We start from the raw sequence: 15,835 nt of genomic DNA, 5'->3' as shown, positions 1-15,835 counted from the left end.
ACTTTAACAATTCCAGATACACTGTTTGTAAAGGCTTTCTGAGACACATTTAATCCTTAGAGTACTGTAGCAGACTATGAGGTGGTTTATATTTAGATCACTCTCCAATACTTAATTTCCTATTTTTACTGTAAGTTTGCTGTTATGAAAATCAGTGTAAGCAAACCAAAGGAAAGGCTAATGCTAAAATGATGTGTCCTTACCCTGAATGTGAATGTCTTTAATTTGCTGCATTGACAATGCCTTATTGTTTTGCAAAATACGTTTTGGGTATGGCAGTGTAAGAACATCTCTGGTCCTCTTATATTACAAATAGGTCAATGAAATTAATTATCATCTTGATTAAGTCAATAAAAGGGTTTATATCCGTGTTCCTTTTTGCTTTTCTTCTACAGTTTGTTTTATGTTTCAGCATTTCAAATAAAATTTGAGTAAAAATTCCTCTTTACTACTACAGATTTATTTCCTCACAGTTTAGTTAAATAATCATCAACACACAGTGTGATTTCTTGCATTTATACCCCAGTTTATGGAGTTTGTGTGTTATGTTTGGCACAAAATTGAGCATGTTGTTTACTTTCTAAGGAATAATTAGTATCAAAAATGATGATCCAGAAAGACTGTCTATACAGCTGCTGCATGTACACAAACCATAAAACAGTTAAACTAGATATTTGCTTATATTCCATTAAATATCGGTTAAGTCCTGTCTGCATGCAATACAACTCAGGTTTTCTGTGCCTCAAATGGTGGAGAAGGTGAACTTTATCCTACAGATAAAAATTAATAAACCAAGATTTTTTGTTTGCCAAGGATGATGTTAAATGTCACAGCTGAGGATCCTTCCAGAGCACCCGAGGAGTGTTCCTTTTGCTCTTTTTTTTTGAAGAGAGGGAGATCTGACAAAATAGTCTCCCTCCACTGACATCTGCTGCAGTGATGTGATTACAGGGTGGCTTCTTTCAGGTAGCTTAGACAATTTAAAAAAAAAAAAATGTAGATATCATGCTGTCACTTTGATTTTTAGGGGGCCTTGGTTCTTAAATTGAGAGCTTCATAGATGGAGATTAGCATGTGGAAATCAATGTACTGTGGATAATATATTACCAATGATATTGCAGTAAGCAACCAAAGCATAAATAACTGGAGAGAGCCAATGTTTGAGGGGCAGGAGCTGTAGGTGTTCCTGGCCTCCAGTTATAAGGGAGACTCTGTGTATGAGTTTTATTTTCCTCTTGTTGAAACAGTTCAAAATCTAAGCAGGCTCCAACGACTGTATTTACAAAATAAGGCTGTAATACTTCTTCCTAACTTTAGAAAGTGTCTGTTCTGCTTTTTGCTTCTGCAGCTTTAGTGCTTCAGTTTTACCTGGGTTGACTTGTCTCCATCCTGGTCTCGTACCTGGATCTGCCTCCTCGGTCACCACACAGTGTGTGGAGCTGAGTTACCAGGGAGACAGTTCTTCAGTAACACTAGTCATGGCTTTATAAGGATGTGAGAGTAAACTATATCAACTATTTAACTAAGAGCTCCAAACTTCCAAGGAAATTGTAATTCTGTCAATGCTTTCAGGAATCAGTCTTGCTGAAATGTTAATAAGGAGCCCAGCACTGTCACCAGTGAGCTTTTGTCAGTACTGTCCTTTTTATGATACAGGTCTGTCCATATCATTACACTGTTGTGTTTTAAAAAATTTAAGTGTGTTTTTGCAAATACAGAAGGTTAATAAGGCCTACTAAGCAGGTTAACAGTATCAAAGATAACTTATATTAATACAGTCTGAGTTCTTAAAACCTGAAGACTCTACGATAAACTGGATATATCAATGGCAAGTACCAGTAATGATAGTGCTGTAATTATTGTATTCCCTTTGGCTTCTTTGGATATCCAGTTTTATTTAATCTCCTGTCTCAGTGATGTGTTATGAAGCATTTTTCTCTACATTGAAATTCTGCTTTGGAGTCACTCCTAGTTCATTGCTGGGTTTTAATGAAAGGGAAACTCTTAAATAAATATTTTTCCATACAACAAAATATGTAATCTTGACACTATATCTTTAGGGATTATTATAAAGAAGAAAGAAATTTAAAGATACAAATTTTCCAAATTTTAAGTGTATCTCAAATACTAAATTTAAAAGTGAAATAAAAAAAGCAGGAAATAAATTGTTTTACCTGATACCCCATGGGAGTTGGGCAATGTCTCTTGGAGACCTATTTCTTTTCCAGTGATTTTGAATACTTGTGGTTTGAATTTCTTGTTAATCTTAGCCCTTTTGACTCTTAAGCTACAAAACATTGTATTTTCATACATATTGAAGTTACAATATTTTTGTTAGATATGAACGACAGCTTTCTAATTTTCTGTCTTTGTTATTGGTTTTCTGGTTTTTTGGGTGTTTTTTACTATTTCATATGTGTAGGGAGGAAATTGTTTCCAAGTCACACAAAGAATGGATTGAGTCTTGTTTGTTCTCTATAAAGAAAATCTCTCTGTGTTTTTCTGCCTCGACATCCCTGTCTGTTGTCTTCCAGCAGCCAGATTAACAGATGAAAAAGTAAAATTGTGCATTTACTTTTCTTCCAAACAAAATATTTTAGATATCTTTCTAAATAAATGTCAAGAATGTGTTGTTCCAACACACACTGGAACATGATCTAAAATGTTAGGGGGCAGTTAATGACATAGTTATATTGTTGGGAACTTTTTTTGCTGGCATTAACACTGCTAATGTTGGTATTTCCTAAAATTAAGGAACATCAGAGGTGGTTCAGATTTCATTGTTATGTACTCATTCACTTCCCTGGTAACTTTAAGTCATGATAAGTTTTAATTGTATGAAGTTCACTAAGATTTTCTAATTCTGGTAATTTCTGATACTCGCAATAAAGAAGCTGGAGGAAATATTGGCCTTTCTGAAGCCAGTGGGAGTTTGTATTTTCATGTCAGTAGGCCAGTATTCACAATGTCTGTTAACAAGTATTGTCTCATTTCTTAAATTCATGTGTCTTTTGAGTGTGTTCCTTACTTTGCTCTGGTTAGCTCTCAAAAACAGTGTTGCAAATTACCCGTTTTTTCAATGCAGACATTGGGTTTGCCTGTTTTTGTAGTTTTCACAGCTTTGAAAGAAATGCAGATGTAAGAATGTCTCAGTAATAAATGATACCTCTATATAGCTTTAGCATGCCCAAATATGATTGGATTTTGAAAAGCATCAATTAATAGCTATTTTAAGCAAGTTAATGTTTAAAGCACTGAGAATGTAAATATTAATATAATTCTCCTAAATTAATAAACCCCATCCCATTAACCCATAAAATTCAGTAATCTTAGTTGATACTTATGGGAAGCCTTGTAAGAGAGATAATACTGATTGCTGTATCCCATCCCTAATTAGAATGAAATGCAGGATTGAGAGCTTTTTCTCTGTCTTGAAAAATTGTAAATGCAGTATTATAAGTATTATCTTTAAAGTTTTGGAATCCTATTTTACCTCTGTTGTACATTATACACTCCAGGAGACAGAGCAAAAGGGACCTTTTACAGTTTTGTGAACATACAGGTGGGTGATTTATCTAACAACCAAAAAAAAATTCCAACTATTCTTGTTTTCACAGAGGAAGATAAATACGGCCTTTACTCCAATTTGTTGTTCAAGTATTTTCTGGCAGAGGGAATTGTCTGTGGACATGACCTGTTCGTTGCTTCTGCTAAAGAGCATCCTGACAACATCTTGAAGGTAAATAAGACTCCTTGCTTTTGATAAGCAAGGCTGTAATCTCTTGATGAACTTGGACACATTTTGAAGTGTGTGTATTGTGTAGTAACGAATTAATTAATCTTGGTGATTCCTAAGAATGTGTTGGGAAGCACAGGAGTATTTGCAGTAGCCAGATTTGGGAATTAAATTTAGCACCCTAGCTTCCATCTAGGGACAGCAGAGTAAGATCCTTCCAAGGCCAAATCAGGTTTGGAGCCAGCTTGTCCTTTATTTTGGTTGTGGATGAAAACCACTGGATTAGTGGGATGGTTTGAGTCAACCCAGCTCTTCCCAGTTTTGACTGGCCTATCAGGAAGAGTAGTTAAGGGGCTTCCAGTATGTTATGGTGGAAACAGTGCACAGTTCGTGTAGATATTTATTGTAGTTTCCCATAGAGAATAAAAATACCATTTAACACCTTTACAAGTTCCTTTACACTTACATTTCGTTCTGACTCTTTTTCTGTGCTTGGGAACGTGGTCAGCTTTGGGTCAGGTCATACAGGAAGGATCCTTTCAGACTTCAGTGGACTCCAAATCAAACACTTATAGTTTCTGTTATAAGAAAATTATATAAGGGGGAAAGCCTGATCAACAGTGCAAAAAAATGCTGAAGTGTGAGGATAATCTTACAAAATTTCACTAAATATTTTATGTCTTTCTAAGGCTGCGTTTTTCTAATATCAGAAGTAACATATAATTTACTGATTACTTCTGCATCAAGTGAAGTCTGGCTATTTCCTTAAGTGTCTTCAGAGACTATTTCTGGACAAAATGATTACTTTTCTGCTTTCCTCTCTAGTGGTAGGAAATTCTATGCCTTACATATTCAATGTTCAGTATTCAGGAAGAAGTATATTCTTAATGAAATTATATGACTACATTGTGAAAAATCTAATTTATTTTTTTAAATGATCTTGAAAGTAAAGAGGGTTCCTTTAGGGGTGAAATTTTTATCATTTTTTCTTGTGGTTTAGAGTGAAGCCTAAATAAATAGGTTACAAATTGATTTTTAAGTATGAATTACATAAGAACATGCTATATTTTTTAATAATAATTGCTTTTAAATAACTGATAATCAATTCATTGACTCCCTGGCTGTACCATACATGATTACTGCAGTTGTGTTCCTTATCGAATTAAATTATTCAAATGAGTATTTTTATTGCACTGTGTTAAATTTTCTTAAAATAGAGTAGCAAACATGCATTTTATTCTTCTTTCATTCACCTTTGATTCAGTTGTTCACAACCTGTCATATTTTTCCTAGCTCCTTTATGCTTTTGCAAGTTAATTAACAGACATTGTTCCCCTCACCTCTCCTTCTTGTACCAGTGTGTTTGTGGTCAGTTAGTTTGACGTGCCTTATCAAGCTCTGTTGTGTGATCTGGAATAATTTTCCTTCTTAATTTCCAGGGTTGGACACTAGGCAATAACACTGCACTCTCCTCTGTTTTACCTCCACAGTGGTGTTACTATAAGAGACTATAAACGAATGGGCAATGTTGCTGCAGGAAAGTGGAGGAAAACATAGTTTTGTTTTGTTGTCTCCCTCCATTTGTGTTTTTGTGTGTCCAACAGTATTCTTGTCTGTGCTTTTCTTGACTATTCAGCACTGCCTAACAAGGCACAGCAGAGTTGATTTCTCTGATTTGTATTGTGTCAGTGAAGTAACCCTCACTCAGGTGCTTCAAGAAGTCCTCTCCTGTCATAAAAATGAGCTCTTTGGGATTTGGGTGACTCCACCAAGTCAGGATTTTAATACAGCATATCTGACCGTTGAATAATGTGGCATTTTATTTAACGGATTAGTAATTAATTTATTTTCATTATCTGATTGGACAGTATTCTGTACCGGGAAGGCAACATAGACATTGTACATATCAACCTGAATTGCACATTATGCTTGGGGTTTATTTTATAAAATTCAAGTATGGATTCAATAAATTCCATGGCTAGTATTCTAATTAACTGGTGTATTACATAAAGGCAGTTCATTAACTGTCCATATTAAATGTCTATATAGTGTGGTCAGTCTATTTATATGTTCAGTTCTCTGCCAAGATGCCATAATTGCCCTATTCCAATTTTGTGATGTGATTGGAAGTTTCTTGAACCTATAACCAAGACAAATATTGCTGGTAGTAGGAAGGGGAAAAGACATTCTTATAGACCATAATTATCTTGAAATTGTGTATAACTAAAAGACAAGCAGAGGATAAAAAGCCCTGATCAGCTGCCTAAGATATATTATATTACCACCCACCAATTTATCCATCATCCTTTGAAAACATATTCATGCCTTTTGTAGTCAAAGCTCCTTCAGGAAACTGGCATTAAGATGTAATGCTGAAAAATTATACACCTCTGGTAAAACCTGCAGAACTATATACATGCTGGTTTCTAGAAAGTATTTTAAACATTTGAGAGTATTTCTGTTCATTCCATGTTCTTCAAAAGAGGCAACTTTTTACTGTAAGGGCATAAGTACTTAGTTATAGTATATAACATAAGGAATTATATGGTGACTTCTGTGATTGATCATAAAATAAAAATTGTTTGCACTGGTAAACGGAAAATATATTAAATAATAAAATTACTTCAAATTTGGCATTAAAATTCTGCAACTACCTAAACTGCCTATAAAAGCATTTCATTACCTTTATTCCTAAATTGTTTTATTTAGGCTTGAAGGGGGAACTGATGCTCACAAGTTTTAATGAGAAAAAAATGGGTTCTATTTGAGTTATAGTTCACCTTGACACTAAACATTGCTCTTAGCTGAGTTGCTTTTGCTGTGCCAATAGGGATGGAGTGCAGCCTCAGCTGGCTGACAACACCAAGCTGGGTGGTGCAGTCACTTGCTGCAGGGAAGGGAGGCCATCCAGAGGGACAGGCTGGAGAGGTGGGCTCATGGGAACCTCAGGAAGTTCAAGGGGCCAAGAGCAAGGTCCTGCACCTGGGCTGGGGCAATCCCAAGCACAGATAGAGGCTGGGTGGAGAACAGACTGAGAGCAGCCCTGAGGAAAAGGACTTGGGGGTGCTGCTGGATGAGAAGCTCAACAAGAGCCATCAGTGTGCACTCACAGCCCAGAAAGCCAAACGTGCCCTGGGCTGCATCCAAAGCACCGTGGGCAGCAGGTCAAGGGAGGGGATTCTGTTCCTCTGCTCTGCTCTGGTGAGACCCCACCTGGAGCACTGCATCCAGCTCAGAAAGGACATGGACCTGTTGGAGCAAGTCCAGAGGAGACCACAAGGATGCTCAGAGGGCTGGAGCACCTCTGCTATGGAGACAGGTTGGGTCTACTATGGTCAGCCTGGAGAACCAAAGGCTCTGAAGAGACCTTCCAGCAGCCTTTCAGGGCCTGAAGGGGGTTACATGAGAGCTGGAGAGGGACTTTTTGCAAGGGCATGTAGTGACAGGACAAGGGGGAGTGGCTTTAAACTGGCAGAGCACAGGTTTAAATTAGATATAAGGAATAAATTCTTCACTGTGAGAGTGATGAGGCACTGGAACAGGTTGCCCAGAGAACTTGGGGATGCCCCATTCCTGGAAGTGCTCAAGGCCAGGTTGGATGGGGCTTTGAGCAACCTGGTCTAGTGGAAAGTGTCCCTGCCCATGGCAGGGGATATGAATGAGATGGTCTTTAAGGTCCCTTCCAACCCAAACCATTCTGTGATTCTATGATTTATCTTGAAAGGAAGATTTATAGGTCTTCCTTTGTGCTGGGAAACAGTGCTGTAGCACTACAATTTCCCTGTGGGACCCTGGCCAATGCTACATCAATGACCATTCCATTTGGTACCTGGAAGCCTGAGGTGGCAGAGTGGGAGGTCCAGAACTCCTTTCTAGAATCGTGTCTGTTCATCTCCTGTGAAGAAGTTGAACACTTGATTCCATTATTGCCTTTGAATGGATTTTTTGTTTTGGAGATGGAATTTTATTGCAGGATACTTCTGCTCTCCGCTGAGATTGCCTTTTGGGGATTCTCTTACAAGAAGAAAGGATAAAGAGCACATCCTTCAAGAAAAAAAATGTACTTTGACACCATCTGTGAGTCTGTTGCTTATGGTGGGGATCCTTTTCCTACCTCTGCTGTCTTGTGTCATTGTACTTCCAAGTTTAAAAACGAGGGTGCAGTTTGCTCTCTGGAGAGTTACACAGAAGATTCTCTTGAGTAGTAAAGCCCTCAGTGTGCCCCTGTGTCAGATGCACAACCTCCCTGTGTTTGCTGGATGCATCCTGAAGTCACACCACTCAGGTGGAACCACGTGAGTGCTGTAGGATACCACAGTGAAAGGGAAAATGCAGCTTCCCTTGGTGCACCTAGAGAAATGTAATGGCTTATTAAAGATAAAAAAACCTCTAAACCCAAGTTTTTTTAAAAAATTCTTACCAAGCTGAGAAGATCTCTACAACAAAAGTTAAAAGTATATTTTAAAAGGCATTTTGCTTAAGTATGTAATTTGAAAAGACTCAGAAAATTCTTCTTCCAGCAAGCTGGTTATACTTGGGCAAACCTGAAGGACAGAAAGTGCACATTTACTCTTTTCCTGCTGAAAAGGTGAATGCAGGGAGAGCCTGTTATTTCCAGGGTCATTTAAGAAAAAAAAAACAACAACAATAAACCCCCCGCTGAGCTTCAGTGCTGTGTTACTGTGTATGCAAACAACATCTGGAAAGAAAACATAGCTGTCTACGTGGACTTTTTTTATTCCAGCAATGTACATTCAACCGTGTAAAATGGTTGCTTACGTTTTTCCCTCACAGATATGATTCCAAAACATTGTTTTGTCAAAAGGAAAAATGCAAACCTGGAAGAAATGATCAGGCTGGTGGCCAGGGCTGTCCAAGCTTCCATTTTCAAAGAGCACTATTCTGACTCCTTCCTCTCCTTCACTATCTGGTATTGGGAAAGAAGCTGTGTATGAATGCAAGAGGTATTTTTTCTGTCATCTGACATTTTTAGGTGATACATAAATTAAAAGCATAACAACTTGAAAGGTAAAAATATACATGCAAATAGGACTGCATTCCTATTCTTTTTTTCTAATTTTATTTTCAAAATACGTGAACTTGTTACGGTGATTCAGCTGCTGCATGCTGTTAAATGATATCACTTAATACACAGAAATCCAATTGCAATTAGAGCAGAACTGAACTTTCTAACACCTCTCTCTCTTTCTGAAGTCTTGAGGTACCACAAAGACTGGGGTTGAACCAGTCAGCTCTCTGAGTTGAAAAGCCTAACTTCTTAATTATGTAGCTCTTGCTCACCTGTTTACTTTTCTTGCTTGCACATTGGGTAAGTGGAATATCTGTTTTACATTGTTCTTTGTTAAAATGCAAATATTTTAATTATATTGTAATGTATCATTTTCTCCATTAAGAACTGTGTTATAAACTTGACAGAGAAGTTGTAAGAGCGTGAAAGAGGACACTTGAAAAAAAGTAATTGCTTTTGTTTAAAAAGAGTTCAATCCTTTTAAACAGTACCCACTCTGGGAGCTCTCTAAAGTGTAAATCTTTGTCCAAAGTTCAGACCAATCTAATAAGAAGCTTTTCCAGAACCAGAGGAAATAAATGTTTGGCTTAAATTTCAAGTTTTCTATCTACCAATCCTTGTCTATTTATTAAGATATTTTCTTTCATCGTCCTACTTCTGAAATTATGGGGGTTTTTAAGCCCACATCTTACTTAGCCTGTTAAATGTATCATAAAAGTCACAAAATCTAAGTGTTTAGGCTCCAGTGTTCACAAACATCTATTTTACAAATCTAGTTGGCGACTTTGTAGAGCTGATTTGCTCAGTTAGTGAACTCTTGCTTACAGTGCTCAGCTGTGAAGGTTTTATTGAATAATGCTGTTACTAAATCTGTTTAGGCTACTGCCTTATACACTGCAGCAGAGTTTACAGGATTTTGGACAAGGGCACTCATTTTTATTTAGTTTCTTCATGTTACTTCTTTTATTATGCTATTGGCTGATGTGTTTATCTTTTACATACTTAAGCGTCCATGAACTGATTGAGAAAAAAGATGAATTTTGTTTTTAAAAATCATCTAATCATCTCTCATGCATTCCTGGGTTTCAGTGTTTTGAAATGGAGCCATAATGCAAGGAAGTTACAGCAAAGAGTTTTATGGCTTGACTGTACAGTTTACTTCTGTGTATGTGAAGTAGAGAATATATTCTCATGGGTTAAAAAAAAATACCCCTTAGAGTACTTGCAATTAACCTTTTTTATTTCCTAAAAGAGAGGAATATTGCTTCCCTTTCCTCTTCACACAGTTCTCGTTTCTCCTGGGTTCACTTGGTCTTCCTGAATGCCAAAGAAAAGTTTCCATAGAACAGCTTTACCTGGAGATGGAAATTGTTGTACAAGGGCTACTGAAAGGAGAAAAATTCTGTATCCAGTCATTTATGTTCTTTAACAATAGACCTTGTATTCACAAGTATTTACAAATCAAAATAGAATCCTCCCTCCTTTTGGGAGTAGGGCCCTTTAAACTGACACTTATATAATACATTATTGAAAAGAAAATATTTACCCTTCCTGACTTACCATCTGGTGTCCTTTAAATACTAAAAATTAACATAATGAAGAAGAGCCTTAAATTCATGTGAATTTAAACTATTTAAATGTTGTTGCAGTTAGAGATCAACAGTGAATCGTACTCCCCTTAATATTATTTCAAATTTCTTCCACCATACTCATGATAATAACTGCATTGCAAAATGGTTGCATAAACCCATGTGAACGACATACTTATTGATACAGAAATAGATAATGTTTTAAATTCTTAAGTACCATTAATTATACAGTTATTGAAACCCGTAAGGATCAAAGGATTTTATGTGAGAGGGATTTCACATACAGCTTGGATTATGTTGCCAAATAATAGCACAGTAGTACTTCTTTAGAATTGTAAAATAGCTTAGAGAGGAGTATGATGCCTATAGTTGGTGTAATGCATTGGTAATTAAGAGGGTGTGAGGTTAAGCTTCATTAACTGCTGTGGGATTGTATCTTGGATTTTATTATCCCCTAGAGAACATAAGAAGTGAGAGAGGTCAAACTGTTAGAATCTGATTTTGCTTCGTGCATCTGCCAAAACAAGGCAGGCAAAGTAATGTGGCAGCAAACCCAGGAAGACCTGCATTGCTGGCAGACACAGGTTGTACACTGTTTTATTGCAGAGATAAAAGGTTTAGTACAGAAATACATTATTTCGTGTTTGCAATAAAACCTTCATAGCTTGGTTTGCAGGAAACGAAATTATTTTAATTGCATTGTGATTTAATGTGAGCACTTCAGGAAACCTTTTTTTTCTCCCAAACTTTTTCTTTTTTTATTTTAAAACAGCAACAAGCTTTCTTCTCCCCATCCAAACTCCCCTTAATAACTTAAACACTTGTCTGCCTTTTTGTGTGTTCATGCTGCATAGCAAAGACTTGTATTTTAGTTGACCCCAAGAAATGCTGTATGTTTGGTTTTTTTTATTTTAACTAATGCACTACTTCATGCTTTGTTTTTTTATATACCTTATGAAAGATTTGTCTTTTTTTAGCCTGGGAGAATGTAACAGTTCTTAGAAGCTGACACACCGATGCCACAAATTTTGCAGTCCCAAAGCTTTTCAAAGCTGTATGATGTGGGAGCTGAGATATTTTTAAAGAAAAATAAATTAAATAGAGATATTATTGGCTGATAAATCAACTCTCCTTTTCTTAGACCAGTGTTTAAATAACACTTCTATTTCCAAATTCTGGCTGAAATTTTGGAAGTAAATGTAACATATTTTAATACCATATTCTTCTGAAATTCTGATTTTAATTCTAAGAAAATAGATTTATTAAATCCTAAATCCCCAATTCTTTTTTAAATTCTGATGATTTCAGCAGAACTTAAGTGCTTTTTCTGTATGTTCTCCAACAGAAATGATGATTTCATAAGACTGCTGGAGACTAGTGTCTTTGTTACTCAGTTTGTAATGACACTTGGAGACGGGGAGTTGTGCTAAAGCCCTGCTCTTGAATGTCCTACATGCAGATATTTTGAGGAAAAGCCCCATCTTAGCCACCTTTCCCTGTCACTCATAGGCCCCATGCCCCCCTCTGTTCTCCTGGGTGTCCTGCTGGATAGTTTTCAGGCCAGTTTTTGTGTGGCTGGGCCAGAAGCAGCCTGTGTTCTGTGGCCAGTTTGGCTGCTGGTCTGCTTCACCTTTTCTATAACTCCTAATTTTCTTTCTAGTTTAAAGGACAGTCTGAAAACTGAAGAATAATGCTTTGTAGTTCTTGGACAGTAATTAAACTTTTCATGACACTGAAGAGTGAAGCATATATCCAGCCAGCCAGCCTTTAGCTTCGAGAATAAACCTATGTTATGACAACTGGAGGCTTTTTCTCGCTTAGATGTTCTGTATGGGCATGGTCAGGTTTGGAAACTGCCATTTCCTTGAAACAAAGAATAGCATTTAATTATCAGTGTCAGAAAAAGGGAAGCCTTTTGTTCCACTTCTAGTTATCGTGAAGAATAAAAGAGGATATGAAGATAAAAAGAAACGTGTGGATCATTTTAATATTTCCAGTATTGCCCATAAAACAGGTTTACATAACCTCCTATGTCTGTAATTCTCCCCAGTCCCAAGCCCTACTAAGCAATTTTAGGCTCTCTCCCTTTTCCAGATGTGCTTATACAAAGTTCTAGTTGAAATTTAAAAGAGGTGTTTTTTTTTTGAAGTTAAATACTGGGAAACATGAATCAGTACATCCTAAGGAAAAACAACATTAGTGACCACCTGGGTGTCCTGTTTATTTAGTCTTTGGGCAAGCTGATGAAGGCATGTGCATGTTGGCTTCCAGTCAGTGCAGACATACCTTCCAACTGCACCTGCATGTTCTGCCTCTCTTTCTTATAGTTTACTGTAAATGGCAGGGAAAAGAGTAAACAGAAGCTGGGAGAGTAGTGATAATGTTGGGATGCAAATCTGGAGGTAAACAATCTTTATTAGTTCTGTTCAGTGTTCTTTATGTAAAATTTGTTCGAATTACAGATACACTCTGACCTTGAATAGCATTGGAATTTTTTGTTTCCTCTTTGTGCTTAAGTACATCATCTTGGCATGTATGTAACCAGGTTAAGGTAACAGGTTGAGCTCAGGCAATTGATTTTCAAAATACCAGGTGGCTCCAGTGGCAGACCACCTTTTTCAGATTGCAGCTAATTACCTACAAAGCCTACTAAGAGGCCACGTAGTTCACAACCACCACATAAAAGAGTATGATTCAGCATATGTTTGCTTAGGACAGGGTGTGTTGGGATAGAAAATGGCCTGGCTGTGAGACCTCATGGCCCCAGAAATGTCTCAAGGCTCAGTGCCTTGTGTGAAATCGCTTCTTGCATGAGGATGAGAACGTGGTACGTCTAAGAAACATGTCCTTCAGCTAAGCATGGGAGTTATGAGGTAAGAGCATTTTGGAAAAGCAGCTCAGGAAATAAGAATTGTTCTTGGTATGAGAGAATTCTTCAAGTGCTCCTGGTTCCTTCTGTGGGGCAGGAAGGGACAAGAGAGCACAAACCAGACCTAAGCTGGAACACATACTCACTGCCACAGTACAGAGTCACGGCTTTCTCATGTTGCTTTGGGTGAATTTAGCCATGTTTAAGTCATTCTCTAGTGTTAGAAGTTTTTTACTATGTCAAAATTAAAATTCTTTGTTATGTCAGAAGTTAAAAATAAACTACATTGGCAAAAAAAGGCTGTTTTGGGTGGAGACTTTGATAAGTTTTCATCTCTGGCAGCCAAAATCTTTATCAACTTCAGGTGAAACCAGTTTTCCTTGATCTCTTAATCTGCTTCGTTCTTAGCAGCAAAGGCACACCACAGTGCCTAATTGTGTTGCACTGATGGTGTGTCTGCCTCTGATTGTTTTGGGCTGAGTTTCTTGGGTGTCAACAGCTCAGATTTGTGGTGTCTCCCTGCCACAGAGTGCCATGAAGACGGTTTTGTTCTGTGCTCGACTGGAAGGCAGAAACTTTTTTTCTGTGTTACGTGTTATTGAAGCAGCTTCTACTTTATCAGTATTACTTGGAGAACCTTTCACCCCTTATTGTCCTTGACCTCTGTTCTTTTTTAGCGTATAATACATTTTATTTGTAAAATATACATTAGCAAATTTACGTAGATAATGTCCCCGTCTCAAATTTGTCTTTGCCAATTATTATATGATAACAACGAGCTACTTGTACAAATGGTAGGCATCTGCAGTGATTCTAGAGGAGAAAAATATTAAATGGCTTTAAGAAAATATTGGTGGTGTTTTTCTTGTTGCCTCCAGGAAAGGTGAATGGTAAAATATGGCATTTTCTGGATTTTGGCTTTGCAGATGATGTGATACCTGCCCAGTGATGCTACAGCAGTGTGAGTTTGCAACTTGTTATATCACTGGTAGTATCTGAAACAGGGGCCAGTTTAGGGAGTCTGAAATGTTTAGACAGGATTTTATGGTCTCTGGCAGGCACTTGTTATCAGAAAAACACCTCCTCACTACAAAAAGTTACACGTAGTGCCTGGGAGCCAGTTGATCTTGGGGAATGAAAGGAAGACATATCTGGAAATGTTGTTTTGGCCTCGGGATTGTTTCTTTACAGAACTCTCTTTTTTTAAATGAAAGTTGGTGGGTTTGGTTTTTTAATTGCTAAAATTGAGGGGTATTTTGAGATGATCAAGTAGCAGCAGCCCTTCATTGAAAGACCTTTTTATGGTAGGAAGTTTACATTTGTGGATAACTCTATTAGGAAATCAAATCTGCACAACAGTTTCACAATGTATTTTCAAAATAACACCTTAACTGGAAAATAAGTCTAATTAACTCTTTACTATGGATTTCTGTGTTATAAAATCAGCAATTCAAAATAGCATCTTTTTTCTTTTTTATAAAAATACTTTATAAAATGCTCTTAGGAGTAAATGTAGAGGATTTGTATCTGCATATATGTGAAATGCATTGGGGTGCTTGTCAGCTCATGTTTGTATTTATACTTTCTCAGAACCTTTCAGTACAGTGTTCTGTTTTCATTTTCTCCTGTCTGTCAGAAATCCTTGTCTTTGGTTTGAAAGCTTTCCTGCTTTCTTACTGGGTAGATGTAATGCAACTTTAACAAAATTAATTTATTTTTTTAACTGAAACAACTGTTATAAATCTGTAAATTTAAGGAAAACTGGAAAATTAAAATTTTAATCTGCATGTAGATTTCCTACCAATAAGCTTAATTTTTACCATCATAGTAATACAAGTTTATTGTATACAAGTGTATCTTTTAAACAAGCTGCAAGAAATCTGAACATATAACTCTGTGCATAACCATTCTCGTGAATAGGCAATACCAGGCTTTAGTTTATTTGCAAAAAGGAAATAAATAAAATTCTTTGCTCAAAGATGTGCCTTCTGTCTTCTGCTTAGCTGCTGAAATATATAGGTACAGTTGTTCTATTTCTGCAACTTTATCAAAGTTATGAAGTCTGTAAAAGTTTTCATAGCTTCCATTGCCTCTTAGAGGGTGTGCTGACCAACCTCTGAAAGAGGCAGAACTGTCCTGAACTTAGAAACAGTTGTTCTCATGTTTCTTAAGTAATTGTAAATATTCTGCTGATTTACACTGAAGAATCCAAATAGCACATGTTGTTCATAAGATGATGTGTAGAACTATATACAGGTTGTCTGTCCTGCATTCTTGAATACGGAATTAGTGTAACAGTAAACTCAAAATGGATTAATTTAAACCTTCAGTGTCTCCTTTCTGTGTCTGTCTGTCTGTATAATTTCTGCCTACATAAAGCCATGAGTGTCATTTGGATGTTTATGGCCAGCATAAGCTCTGCCCCTGTGCAGAGTTTCATGTGTAACCCTATTTTGATTGAGACTCTTCTTTAAAGTTTTCAAATTTGGTTTTTATGTGTCTTCACTCCTAATACATTGTAACAGAAATACTGGCTAGCTCTGTATATTTTTAACCCTTGAGACACATCTCAGTTCTCTCTCAAGAGTCACTGACTAATGAAAACTTAGTTT

At 36.9% G+C, this 15,835-nt stretch overlaps 1 protein-coding gene across 1 annotated transcript in view; it reads left to right on the top strand.

Annotated features, from left to right (window-relative positions):
• ELP4 (elongator acetyltransferase complex subunit 4) overlaps positions 1-15,835 on the top strand; it is a 142,196-nt gene that overhangs the window by 10,878 nt on the left and 115,483 nt on the right. Inside the window, exon 3 of the mRNA XM_017826969.1 lies at positions 3,618-3,739. Within this exon, the coding sequence (XP_017682458.1) occupies positions 3,618-3,739 (122 nt within the window). The remainder of the gene's footprint in view (positions 1-3,617; positions 3,740-15,835) is intronic.

This window comes from Lepidothrix coronata, unplaced genomic scaffold, assembly GCF_001604755.1.
Source record: "Lepidothrix coronata isolate B3197 unplaced genomic scaffold, Lepidothrix_coronata-1.0 Scaffold133, whole genome shotgun sequence".
Taxonomy (NCBI): Eukaryota; Metazoa; Chordata; class Aves; order Passeriformes; family Pipridae; genus Lepidothrix; species Lepidothrix coronata.
This window is presented reverse-complemented; position numbering and strand designations above follow the sequence as displayed.